This window comes from Lontra canadensis, unplaced genomic scaffold, assembly GCF_010015895.1.
Source record: "Lontra canadensis isolate GAN:19392208 unplaced genomic scaffold, GSC_riverotter_1.0 scaffold108, whole genome shotgun sequence".
NCBI classification, from domain to species: Eukaryota; Metazoa; Chordata; class Mammalia; order Carnivora; family Mustelidae; genus Lontra; species Lontra canadensis.
The window spans coordinates 1,891,025-1,904,570 of record NW_022631102.1 but is presented as its reverse complement, the minus strand read 5'-3'; the positions used below and the strand labels follow the sequence as shown (position 1 = coordinate 1,904,570).

At 55.2% G+C, this 13,546-nt stretch overlaps 1 protein-coding gene across 2 annotated transcripts in view; it reads right to left on the bottom strand.

Moving 5' to 3' along the window:
* The window catches only part of CDC42BPB (CDC42 binding protein kinase beta), a 97,103-nt gene that overhangs the window by 24,216 nt on the left and 59,341 nt on the right, over positions 1–13,546 (bottom strand). For both annotated transcript variants that reach the window (XM_032839704.1, XM_032839705.1), the window contains exons 8-19: positions 12,228–12,476; positions 10,574–10,653; positions 8,720–8,886; positions 8,516–8,635; positions 7,831–7,964; positions 7,279–7,521; positions 5,932–6,042; positions 3,842–4,086; positions 3,609–3,714; positions 3,056–3,180; positions 2,569–2,674; positions 1,226–1,374 (exon numbers count right to left, since the gene is read on the bottom strand). In XM_032839704.1, the coding sequence (XP_032695595.1) occupies positions 1,226–1,374; positions 2,569–2,674; positions 3,056–3,180; positions 3,609–3,714; positions 3,842–4,086; positions 5,932–6,042; positions 7,279–7,521; positions 7,831–7,964; positions 8,516–8,635; positions 8,720–8,886; positions 10,574–10,653; positions 12,228–12,476 (1,835 nt within the window). The remainder of the gene's footprint in view (positions 1–1,225; positions 1,375–2,568; positions 2,675–3,055; positions 3,181–3,608; positions 3,715–3,841; positions 4,087–5,931; positions 6,043–7,278; positions 7,522–7,830; positions 7,965–8,515; positions 8,636–8,719; positions 8,887–10,573; positions 10,654–12,227; positions 12,477–13,546) is intronic.

The following is a 13,546-nucleotide window of genomic DNA, read 5'->3' as shown; positions in this document are numbered from 1 at the left end:
GGGCAGGGGCTCATCTCCAGTGGCTAGGAAAGTGCTGGAACACTGCAGGCTCCCTGCTGAATGGACGTGCAGACCCGCTCTCGGCCTGGGCGAGCCTACTGGGCACGTTATGGAGAGTATGACACTTCTGAATCATAAACAGACATGGATTTTAAAAATCATGGTTAATGCAGGTGTATCTCAAGGCTGCCCTGCAGTTTCCGACACTCCTACTCTCTTTCCAGAGGAGTCCTTTGCCCTCTGAGAACACACAACCTCTGAACGTCTTTTCCATAGCTGGCAAGATGGGGGGCTGCCCCTGAGACCATGACCACTGCCCGAGCACCGGGGCTCTTGGGGCTCCCATGCGGTCACACGGCCATAGTCAGGCCGCGGCAGTTCACATCTGGCCCTCAGCCGAGCAGGGGCTTCTGTGCTGAACTAGCCGGGGTGCTGGCTGGCCCACCGCGCCTCTGCCTGTCTGTCTCACCATCTGTGAAATGTGGCTGCAGGACGGCCAGCCCGCCGGGACCGCTGGGAGGGTCACATCATTAACAGAATAAAACTCTTACGGGAGCATATTCAAATGGTAGCCATTATTACTCTTTTAGCCCAAACCAAGGAAATGTGTGACTCCGCAATCCTGTCAGTGATGCCCTTGCTGACACCCAGGTCCCCACCCCTCAGAAGGGGCTTGTGCCACTCCGAGCAGGGAGGCCCAGTTTCTACAAAGCAGCGCGCTGGTCATTATTGCGTCCTGAGCGTGCCAGGCTGTGTCTGCAGACGGCGGCCTCTCGTCCCATCCTGGCTGGATTTACTGTTGTGTATGAAGGCTGTTCCTAAGACTGCATGAAGTTAGAAAAGTGTTTTCAAATGGGGACACCATCTCTAACCTGTATTTTAAAGTTTCAGGTTAAAAGGAAAAACCTGAAGCTGTGAACTGAACGGCACTGCAGTGCACAAGAAGCCCAGAGCGGCCGCATCCTGTCACCCGGCAGAGGGAAGACAAGCCCGGCCCTCGACACGCACAGACACACAGAGCTACGGACTCACCACTCACACTGCTCCCCGGAAACCCGAGCGGAACCCTCCAGCAGGAGGTGAAGGGCATCGGGACCGTCGCCCAGCCCGTTCTTCCTGAGCACCTACCAGGTGCCCGAGACGACCCCCTGCTCAGAGCTCCTCCCATCAGCTGCCGCCCAAGGTCACACGGCCCCCTGCATGGTCGGACCACAGGACCAGGTACCTTTCAAAGGACAGATTCGTGTCTTTGACTTTCCTCAACTCCTCCTGAACCAGCTGCTTGGCCCGGATCTCTGCCTCGAGCGCGGACTGCAGCTCCAGCCTCGCAGACATGTCCAGCTTCTGACTCCGGCGGACTTTCCAAAGGGGATCCTGCAGATGCAACGGTGCAGGCACGTCGTTAAGCTATTTATCTGTCAAACAAAATGCTGGCAAACACGTTCTTTTCTCTAAAACTTGTATTATCACATTTAATAATGAGTTAATTTAAACATTAACTTGATACTACCAGATATTATCAAAGTCCATACGACCCGATTTCAGTTCGGGCATTTTGTGACGTTTATTCTCACTTAGAGATCTTCTAAAGAATGAGCCGTACCTTTTCTTATTTTTTAAAAGAATAAAACTGAAATCCTAGTGCAACTTCTACTTGAGCTCACCAGACTCTCTCATGCGCCAAGATCTATCGCGAGATCTCAGCGGCCTTACTGTTCCTTCATCCTGAGACATTCTGCTGTTTCGCTCAGAGACTGTGTCCGTACGCATCAGTTAGTCCTGCCCAGGATGAAGGACCACAGGAACCGGGAAGGAGGAAGGACGGAGTAACCGTGAATGGAACCAGCCTGATGCCAGGGTCCTGTTCCTGCCGAGCCCAATGTGGTCCGTCCACTTTCAAGAGGGCTCGAAGTCTGGGGATGCCACTTTCATAGGCCTTTTTAAAGTATTCCCTAAACACCGGGTTTTTCGTTTTCTACGCAAAGATAAGGAGAAGATAACCTGGTGTGGGGGTGCAGGGATGGGGACAGGCGCTTCAGCTGGATGCTAACGCTAACGACTGCACTAAAATCTGGCAAAGGAGAGAAAACTCAGTGAGTCTTCCGATGCCTGAGTCCCACACGGATTTCCTCAATCAATAGGTGAAAACACACTTCTCGGGACAGAAAGGAAAGACACTTTCATCCAGCGAGCCTCCGATACTAGTCTTCTGCAACAAGAGTCTCATCAACCACTTTTGCTAAATGCACCTACGACCGCCCTCTCATCTTCTAGACGGTTTGTGCACTCGGTGTATCTCCGGAAGGGCAGCGGCCCGTCCTGCTGAGGCTCCCCCACCCCAGAGCCTGGAGCTGGGTGATTACTTGCTGCGAGAGTGCGCTCTCGGGAGAGCCTGTTAACTCCAGGTAACTCACGGACCCTGAGCTCCTCATGCCAGGGCTTTCACTGGCCACACGAAGTCCCATGTGACCAGCGTGACCCGCCCGGCACAAGATGCACTCGCGCTGAGCAGAAAGCCCTTAGTGAAGTCCGCTGCCATAGAAATGCAGAGATCAGGAGGAGGCCTACCAGTGCTCTGGACCCCAGACTGGAGCTCCTCAGGGCCTCGAGCTCTTCAGTCATCTTGGAGGCAAGAGCCTGAAGATAACCTCGGGCATCTTTCTCGTCGCTGACCCTAGAGGAGGATCACACCCTGTGAGCAAGAGGAGCCAAAAACGAGACCAGGTTCCTGCCTCCCACAGGACAGAGTGACACTGTGTCCTATCAGGCGGAACAGGCGCCCACGACAGACGAATGCCTCTTCCGGCAAGGGCTGGCCCAGGCTCTTTCTGCTGTGCCGTGCGGAGGCCCGGCCTCCCGCTCCCCAAACCCGGGGGGCGTGCAAAGCCTGACGCGCACCGTCAGTCATTTGGGGCGGTTTCTCCACTTTTGGTCCAATGTGCCTATCGCCACACAGAACTGTGGCCCCCAGATGATAGCGATTTAAGGAAGAGCAGCAAGGTCTGTGCTGAGAAAGCGCATTGGCAAGGAGAGCCCGACGGGCCCAGGCACATACCACTGAATGATCTCTGCAATCTGGGCTTCCCAGTGGGCCACCGACTCCTTTTTGGCTGCCAGATCCTGCAGCTCGTCCTCTAGCTGTCTATTTTGCGCTGTGAGTTTATCCACAAAGGAACAAAGCTGAAATTGAACAATCATACCGCACAACTTATTATTGGTGCCTTTTAACTTTTTTTTTTTTTTTTAAGATTTTAAACTTTTGTATGCTCTGGGAATCTCTGTGGGAAGCTAGAAGCTAACACGGCGCCCTTCAAAGATGACGCTGGTGTTGTTATAGCCCAAGTTCTCCTGAAGAGCCTGAAAGCGTTCGTTACAAAATGTTGTCCCGACTTAGTTTTCAATGTAGGCTTTTTGAGAGCATCTAACTTTGTACATCTCAATATAGATCTTAGCACACGAGAGGTAAGAGCTGGTGGTGTGGGGTAATCAGCAGCTTTTAACCCAGTGAAACACCCAATTCAGCAGACCGAGCCCATGACGCCCATAAGCACTAGGCTCCAGGACCCACAACCGAGGACATGGCGGCCACGCGCAGGGACACAGATTACCCTCTCGTTCTCAGCCGTGAGCTTCTTGTTCTCTTCCAGCAGCAAGGCTCTCTCGCGCTCGTACTTATCTCTTACTGTGCCTACCGCCTCCTCCATTTCTGTGTGCCTGGGAAGGTACAAGAGAGAGAGAGGCAGAGAGAGAGAGAGAGGAGTTAAGACGCCCGTGAGGCAGCCCCCCGGGGGCAGGCACACCAGCCCGCACCCACGATACTGCAGAGTGCATGGACACGTACCGCTCTCGCTTGGATTTCTCCAATTTGTCTTTTAACACGAGAACTTCCTTCTGCAGGGCCAGCTGGTGGCTCTCCGAATCGTGCACCTCCTTCTTCACGTTTTTGACCTCCAGCACATGGGAGGCCTCACGCCTGACCAACTCCTCTTCATAAAACAGGACTTTCTTCTCGAGCTCAGATTTGATTTTGGAAATCTCCTGCTGGTGTTCTAAGGTGGCACCTGGTCCCCGGCCTCCTTGCTTCATCTGAAGATAAAGGTGAAATAAAGTAAATTACAGAGCTCTGTGTCCTCCCGAGGGCCACACGGCCCATCGCCCGCCCACCCAGTGACAGGCACTGCACCTGATGCATCCGGCCCCAGGGGCTGACGGGACCCGCCCTGCTGAAGGGATGTGCTCAGATCCGCCCGGGACCCCAGGAGCTCTGTCTCTACACCCTGACACGAATGGTCTTCAAAGCTTCCTCCCACTGCTTGTTCATCATGCAACACTATTCCTTTGAGGGCCGACTACGTGTCAGACGCCTCCATGGTAACCGGGTTGCACCGAGCTCTCTGCTCTTGCGGGGCAGAGGGGAGAGCCCAACAACAAACCAGTAACTAAGCAACGAGATGCTAACATCAGGCAGCTAACACGAGGCAGCGGGATGAAAAATGGGGGTGGCACAAAGCAGACAACTAGGGAAGGCGGCACGGACACGCGAAGCCCCATGTCAGATGACGGGCAGCGAGTCAGGCGCTGAGCTGGGAGTGAGCCATGTGCACAACAGGAGGGCGTCGGGTGGCCGCGGTCAGCAGGAAGGGAAGTGCCAGGAGGGGCGCCCTCAGGGTAGAGTCACTCTGAAAGTGACTGCTGGGCACTGAAGACAGGATGCGCTCTGGCTGCCACGTGGAGCACAGACTGTCACTCTGGACAGCGACAAGCACTCGGGCACAAGGGAGCAGAAGTTGAGGCCCACAGGGCAGCAAGGACGATGGAGAAAAACAGGCACCCCCGAGATGTGTACCGGGGGAGAGGGGAGCCCACCGTCTCTACTTCACAGACAAGGAAACCCAGGCTCAGAATGGGGACTTGCACACTCGAGAGCACACTAGGCTAACAATGAAACCTGCCAGGTCCTCACCCCTGTTCCCTCCGCTAGTGCCTTTCTTTTTTTCTTTTTTTAATATTTTATTTATTTGACAGAGATTACAAGCAGGCAGAGAGGCAGGCAGAGAGAGAGGAGGAAGCCGGCTCCCCGCTGAGCAGAGAGCCCGATGTGGGGCTCGATCCCAGGACCCTGAGATCATGACCTGAGCCGAAGGCAGCGGCTTAATCCACTGAGCCACCCAGGCGCCCCACAAGTGCTTTTCTACTCGCTCCCTCCTTCCCTCCCTTCTGAGGTGCCTGGCTTCCCCGCCCGGGCCACCAGCCTGCCTCTTCAACTTCAGCAGCAGGATGTGGGCTTTTCCAGAAAAGGACTCCACTAAATTTAGAAGCATGAGATAAGGAAGCCTGGTTAAGCGTCTGCCTTTGGCTCAGGTCATGATCCCAGGGTCCTGGGACTGAGCCCCGTGTGGGGCTCAGTGCCCAGTGGGGAGCCTGCTTCTCCCTCCTCCTCTGTCCCACCCCCTCCCCCTCCTTGTGCCCAAGCCTCAGCACGTTCTCTCTCTCTCTCTCAAATACATAAAATCTTAATTAAAAAAAATTTCAGGACAAATGGCAGGTATCAGGTGTTAGCTTACCAGGGCTTCCTATAAATTGCCTGAGACTTTTTTTTTTTTTTAAAGATCTTATTTGTTTATTTGACAGACAGAGATCACAAGTAGGCAGAGAGGCAGGCAGAGAGAGAGGAAGGGAAGCAGGCTCCCTGCTGAGCAGAGAGCCCGACGCGGGACTCAATCCCAGGACCCTGAGATCACGACCCGAGCTGAAGGCAGCTGAGACTTTTTATAGAAAGAAAAGAAATGGAGGAACTTGGGTTTTAAAAGTGAAAAGCTGTCATAATGGCATGTTCTCCACGACCCGTGTTGTGTCCGTGACCGCCCCCACCCCCCCGCGAGCCCGCCACGACCGTTGGTGAGGGGCAGTCTGGCCTCCGGCAGGAACTACCTTGAGGGCCTCGAGCTCACTCTCCACTTGCTTGGAGAAGTTCTCGCTGTGCTCACGGAGCTTGCGCTCCCTGGAGGCCTCTGCGACTGCGTCCTCCAGCCGCACTTCCAGCTGCAAAAGGAACGCCCGTGGCTTACTGGCACGTAGTCGACCCCCCGACGGGCCCTCAGCCAGCGCAGTCCCGAGGGCCTCAGAATCCTCCCCTCCTCGTCAGACTTCATCCCCAGACGAGGGCTGAGAAACACATTTGAGACTTAACTGGAGCGGCTGGTCGGTAATAATCAAGCTTAAATTCTAATGTAAATCAGAAACTTGGCATTTGATTTCAAGAAAGGATGCTGAGGGGTGACACAAGTACTTGGATGTCTGGAGAACAGGAAGGCATCTACCCAGCGACAGGTCATGCACGCGTGGGGTGGGGGGGCAGTGGAAGGACTGGGCCTCGGAGTCGCCCCCCCACCACCGGCACACCTCCTGTGGGGCGGGGCCAGTAGCGCTCAGCTGGGGGGAACCCGCCCCTGTCTGCAGCTCCCCCTGCAACTACGAACTTATCTGGGTTGTGAACTAACCCAAGAAGAAAACAAAGATGCTCTCTGAGACCCAGCGACTAAGCGCAAAAGACCCTTCTTTTCCTAATTACCTGGGTTTTCTTCAAGTACCTTATCCAAAACAGTGTAACACGGTGGACCCAATGCAGAAACAGGTATGACGCCCTACGTGTTTACTAAGGCAGGTATCAGAGAAAAGCAGGAAAAGGTAAGATTGCCCCTCCTCTCGCCACACGGGGGAGGCAGTTAGTTTTCATAAAACACGTTACCGATGTTAACACGCAGTGGGTTTAGTGTTAAACTGAAGACAGTGTCTTAGTCCCTAACACGTAGACACGAAGGCTGTGACCGACACAAACAAGAGCTCTCTGGGGGTCTCGACAACGTCGAAGAGCAAACAGCCATCCGGAAAGCAGTTTCCGAGCCGCTGGGCTGACGCGCGCTGCGCCCGGTGGCGCCCGCTCCTCCTGCGCCTCCCCACCCCCAGGGACGTGTGGCTCAGGCACGCGAACGTACACTGCACCGTACGGATCGCTCACGGCATGTTTCGGTTACACCCGTTAGTTCGCTTTCAAGCGGAATTTTTAAAAATCAGCACCCTACGGCATCTCTCAGTGATTTCGCAAACACATAGGGAGACCTGAGAAACGCAAGATAAAAACCTGGCAGGCCAACTTGATTTCGCCTAAAAGTTAAGATTTTTAAGTACTTTGTGTAATTCAGCCCAAGATCTCAAGATGTTTTATGAAGATGGCAGAAAGGTCCCAACGGTACAATCCCTGAAACGGCCGAGAGCTACCTCCTTCCTGAGCTTCTCGGACTTGCGCATCTCCTGCCGCAGGGAGTCCGTCTTCTGCATGGCCGCCTCCACCTCCTCCTCTTTGTCTCGGAGCTGCCGGGACACCTTCTGCTTCTGGGAGCGGAGCTCGGCCATGCGCTCGTTGAGCTCCGAGAACTCCTGCAAGGCCAGCTTTCGCTGCTGGTGGGCGTCTTTGAGTTCTCTGGCCTGGGATTTCAATCGCTCCGAAGCCTCCACCAATTGCTGAACAGAAAAAACAAGAGACGTTACACGTTTGCTTGACCGAGACGTGGAAGGCCGGAAGCTCAGTGATCCCCGGTGATGCCAGCTGCAGACCACGGCCAAGATCCAAGAGCTCACCTTCTTGGAAAAAGCCCTTTGCTCAGCCCCAGCACGGCCAAGAGCTGTCTGGAAGCAGCTCACCTGAGCTGAGGCGCTAAGCATCATCCTCCCTCCGGGGAAGACGCCCCACAACACGGCGACCCGCAGCCCAAGCCCACAACTTGCAAAACCATTCACGCCTCTCCCACATCAGATCACTTCCTTGACTACCTTGTGAAAATCCTCCTTCTCCTGCCGCACCACACGGTACTGCTTTTCCAGGCCTTTCAGCCGATGCGTGGAGTCCTCATGCTCTTGGCGAAGGGTCACCGTGTCCTCCAGCTGTCGCTCGAGCCTGTTTGAATCTGAGCAAAAGAGAAAACCAACCATCCTGAGAGCGCACGACTTAGTAACTCCTCACGCTCTCCATCATCCAGGAGCTTTCTGACTTTCTCACACACACCAGTTTGGAGACGGGTCACCTGCCGGGCTGACCCTGTGTCAGGTGGAGGGCCGAGACTCAGAAGGGACTCGAGTCTTTAGGAAGCTCTGATAATCAAGGAACCACAGAAGACTGGGGCAGGGGGGCTGGCCCAGCACCTAAACTACTGAGGAAAGCCTCAGGAAGAAATCAGCTGTGGCAATTCTGTCTCAGGGCTACAAAGAGGGGAATTAAGACCGAGAAATGTAAAACGTTCCGAGAGTTTGTGGATGAAAGACTAGAGACGCATTCTGGCTTCAACTACAAAATCCTATTATTTGAGCTGTGCCGAGGTGGAAAATCCTCTCCGGTGAGCTGACGAAACAGACATTTAAACAGGTTCACCGAAGCCGGAGTTTTTTCCCTCCTTCTCTGCCTCACGAAAAGGACCGAACGTTCTCTACAGGGAGGACGGCCCGAGAGCAGACCACCCACCTGCTATTTTACTCTTCAGACGCTCGATTTCTTCGTTGAGCTTTTTGATTTCCTTCTCCCGCGCCGAGCTGCCCAGCGCCCGCGTGGAGCCGTGCAGGGACTGCACTGTCTGCGTGGACTCTGGGGGAGGGACACGGGCCGTGAGGGCCGGCTGGCACCCAGGGCGGCCGGCCGAGGCTGCGGAGGGCCAGGCTCTGCCCTCACCTTGCAGCTTCCTGCTCAGCTCCAGCTTCTCCTGCTCCAGCCTCCGGATGCGCCGCTCATAGGCCTCCACCTGCAGACTGTTCTCTAGGTCCCGCTGCACGCCCTCGTCTCTGGTCAGGGTGCCGGACTGCATGATGCTCTTCAGAGAGCCGCGGTCAGAGAAACAGCTGCAAGGAAAGCCACGGGGTTTTCTCGTCTGAGAAGTCATGGTGAGCTCGTCGGCGTTCTACAGCTTCCTGGGGCCAAACACTCGTCTTCCAGGCAGGCCACCAAAACCGCCTGCGAGAAGACTAGTGTTTAAGGAGCCAGAATTTAGCCCAGAGCCCTCGTTAGGGCTAACGGTTGGACGACAGGGGGTGACCGACAAGGATGTGCCCTCCGCAGGGGTCAGAGAACGAAACCCCTACTGCATCGCCTCTGCTCAGCCAGAATGCGACAGGAGCCAGTGTCCTGCGGGCACCTGGGCGTGGGGGCCTGGTGCAGGCCATGGGGACAGCCCTGGACACCCAGGCCCCCGAGGGCTTTCTCCTCCTCCTGCCACTGACTGGCCGGGGAGTTCTGGGGACGGGCAGCTCCACCTCCAGGGCCCATCCTCCCCCACAGACTGAACCCGCAGGGCTCTCTTCTCCCGCACGGCGGGCAGCCCAGCTACCCACCGGCGATGGGACCACGGCGCACGCCACATGCGCAGATTAAAGCCCGTGGCACCGCTCTCACTCAGAGCTTAATTCTCGAGCTGGTTCACAAGTTTAGTTCTCTTGCTTTTAACGTGACAATGATGCCAGGGGGACTCCTCTGAGTCCCGCTATACAGAGAGCGGCAAAGTCACCAGCACACACACGCTTACGGGAAGGGCCGGGCCAGGGTCTCTCAAAGGTGGCCTGAGAATGCCACGCTCGCCAGCACCACGGGCTCGGTTCTGGGAGGAGGGCCCTGGGCCCGACCTGCCAAAGCGCCGGTGGGCCCAGAACCCCCAGGTTTCACAAGTGCCCACGGAGCGAGAACAGGTCAGGAAATAGGGAAGCCCCACACCAGGGATTAAGAGGTTGCTAGGCCTACGGCACCTCAGGCCACTTGGTGGGGACTACAGGGCATCCGCTGTCATTCTGGCTCCTCACCCCAAGGGGGTGTCTAAGAGCTCAAGCAGAAACAACCCCCTCCTGAAGGAATACTCATCAATCTGGCTACGAGCTGCTAGCAGGTGCCAGGAGTCAGGCTGTGCTGCCCTCCGTCAGGCGCCGTGGGGCTCCGTCTGCTCCACGTGGCCTGCCTGTCCTCCGGCCCGGTTTCCTCTGAAAGCCAGTGAGAGCCTGGCAAAGAGGCCCATGTGGGACAGAGGCTAATAGGTCCAGTCACCTCATGCTCAGGGCCCGGAGCAACACACGGGGCTTCTGCTCCTGCCCTCCAGTTTCTCCCACATCTGCGACCGCACTCCGGCCCGCAGTGGAAGCTACAGAACTGCGACTAAAATCCGCACAAAAGCTGGCACGACCAGGACAGGGGGCCACCGGCCACGGCCAGGAACAAATCTCGCCAAAGCTGACAGGCTGTAAGTCAGAAGTCAGCCAACTACCTCCCATGAGCCAAAGATGGGTTTCTCATTTTTGGAGGTTTTGTTAACAAGTAAGACTATATAACCGAGACCACCCTTTGTGGAAGAAGTCTGTCGAGCCCGCGACATGTCACCATGTGTAGTCACCAGGGGGCCCTTCTAAAGGACAGGCCCATCCATGCTTCATGAGCACGGTCTCCCCCAACGATGACGCAGGCATGCACCTGTCCAGGAGCAGCCCCCAGACTGTGCACCGAGCCCGAGGGGAGGCTCTGCCTGGGGAACAACACAGCGAGACCCACCTTTCCGTTGTGAACGTAAAACCGATGAAGGGCAAGTGCAGCCCAGAGAAGCCCGTGTGAGAACCCGGAGGCAGTATTTCCTGCAGAAGAACACACGACAGAGTGAAATCCACGTTCCAACAAAGGGAAAGGAGAAGCAAAGAATGCTACACATCGGTGAGATCATGGGTGCGTGAGAGAGAACGGCTTTCTGGGACACGGAGGACACAGTTCCCCGCCAGGGGGCACAGCCTGGGCAGACTCGTAGTTCTCAGGTCTGGCTGCGCCTGCTGCACACACAACGCAGTGAGAGGACAGACGCGCCGCTTCAGGTGAGGATGGCGTCACAGGACACCTGCACCACATCTGCCCCCACTCCACGTGGCCCCTAGCAGAGGCAAGCAGACAGGGCACAGACACAGCCCCCGGAGGGTGCAGGGCAGAGGCTGGGGCGTCCAGGTTATCGGCAGCAACAGAGGCCAAAGGCAGAAGGGAGGCCTGGAAGCCAAGCTAGGGTATTTTAGGTAAATATATGACCTACTCTATTTTTCAGTTCCAGGATCCTCCTTTATCCAACGTGAAACCAAAGTTACAATTCATCTGGGAAATGTCAGTGTGGAAGTAGTTTCTTTGGAGTCTAGGAAAACCCTTCCCACAGTGACACTACTTTTCTCTGTGTAGTCTATAGTTAAGGGCTTATTTAAGTAAGAGGAATTCTCTAGGGAGCCATCAAGAAGATCCTTCCTCTACCTGGTTGAACCCCAGTAACTCTATCCCCAAACCAGGTCACATGTACAGACTGAAGAAGGCTGGGTTCAGCCTCGGAGGAAAACTCTTGGGAGCTAAAGGTGACGACTTGTGTACCAGAGGCCCCATCGGACCAGGCAAACACCGCAGCCCCAGAGCCAGGACCCAATCTGGAGGACCCACAACATTGGTGGGAGGACTCAGAACACACACATGGTCACTGCTGCTCCCAAAACCCCTGCCAGACGAACACCAGTGAGCACAGGCACACCTCGGAGAAATTTCGGGTTCGGTTCCGGACCACCAGAGAGGGAGTTTCACAACAAAGTGAGTCAACTGTATTGTTCAGTTTCCCGCGCATGTGAAAGCTGCGATCACACCACCGGGTGGTCTGTTCAACGTGTGACAGTGTAGCCCATCAGGATAAAGCAAACCCCTTAATTTAAAACCACTCTAGTGCTACAAAACAGTGACCGTCACCTGAGCTCTCGGCAAGTCGCAAACCTTGATCACAGATCACCTAACAATACGGAATTGTTACAATACAGTAAGAACGAAAAGGTCTGAGACGTGGCAAGAGCCAGCAGAATGTGACCCAGAGACACGAAGTGAGCAAATGTGGTCGGAATAATGGTGCCGCAGCCGTGCTGGAGGCAGGGGTGCCATGAACCTTCTGTCTGTAAAAACCCAGTATCTGCCAAAGCACAGAAAAATGAGGTGAGCCTGTGACCCTTACATTCTCAAAGGGACATTAAGGACCAAGCTGAAGGCTGGAATAAAAGGTGCGTTTCTTGAAACAGCTACCAGATTTTTAAAAAACCAACACAGTCCGAAGATGTATCATATTGGAGAGCAACCCCGGACACACGCTGCCAAGACTTGGACCCATAAGGCCGCCACGTCGGGACGAGACTGCATCGACACTTACGATGTTTCTCAGCACGTCATCATCCACGTCGAAGTTGGAAGTGTCAGAAGGACTGCTCACGTCAGGAATATAAGGGGCCTCCAGGTTCCGTATGTTCTCCCAATCCAGACCTTCAAAGAACGCGTGCTTCTTGAAGTCCTCTATCCCGTTCTGGCCCAGCCGGCGCTCCCTGCTGCAGATGAGTCTCTGAATGAGGTCTTTGGCTTCTTCAGACACGTCGGTGACGTGGGATGGAAACTGAAATCGCTCCTGGGGGTGGGGGGACATGGGATGAAAACACATTCAGAAAAATCGAAGGTGTACAGATGCTACAGGAGACAAGAGAGGCAACCGCTCCAAAGCAACAGTCCTAATTCCACGGTGACTGCAAATTCCACGGTAAAATGCGAGCCACGGCTAACAAAACTGAATTCCAGAAAAGCAAATGAGAAAATCACTAGTCCTGCTTTTGTGCACAGTGGATTTGGTAGCACATGCCACGTAAATGACGAGGGACTGGTTAGTCACCCATCAAAGCGGCCAAGGACGCAGACCGCGCTGCGGTGGGACAGGCCCACAGGGCTCTGCAGAGGGCGTTTTGCCAGCAGCTATGGCAGACCCCCTCCGAAAACCGTGTTCTACGGAAACAGTCACGGAGAGAACACCCACCGTGTTCGCACGGCACGATATTCTGACCCTGTAAACTGCAAATTACCTACATGCCCAAAAGGGGACTTGTTAAAAAAAAAACAACAGGGCACACACACGCCAACAGAATGGTCTGTTTCTACGCACTGGACAAATGACAAAAACACACAGACAAAACCACCTGGTTCTATGTGATGTGATGCCGTTCATCCCAGCACCCCCCAACTCCCCGGCACAGGCCCGCCTCTGTGATCCAGAACCAGGGACGGCAGCACCATGTCCCGGGGTGGCGGTGAGGCTCAGAGGAGAGCACACAGTGAGCCGGGCCGGGCCCCACCGAGAGTGAGCGGGACCAGCAGGCTCCGCAGCACTCCCGGAGCCCAGGCCGCAGCTTCACAGCGCTTACCGCCGAGAAGGGATGGGGTGATTCCCACCATCTACACTCTGCCCCTCTGTGTTGTCCGACGTTTTTACTAATACTAACTATGTATTAATTTACACAAAAAGACATTTATTTCTACTTTGGGAAAAGTGTTTTTTACCAGTATGGCCTGCTCTGGTCTGGAGTTAAACGGAAGCCACCCACCACTTCTGTGTGCACCTGCTCCCCGCACGAGCCATTAGTGAGGGATGGGGCTGAGGACAGGTCAGTGCTGGGGTCGCCCCTGGGGAGGCGGGAGGACACCAAGAGC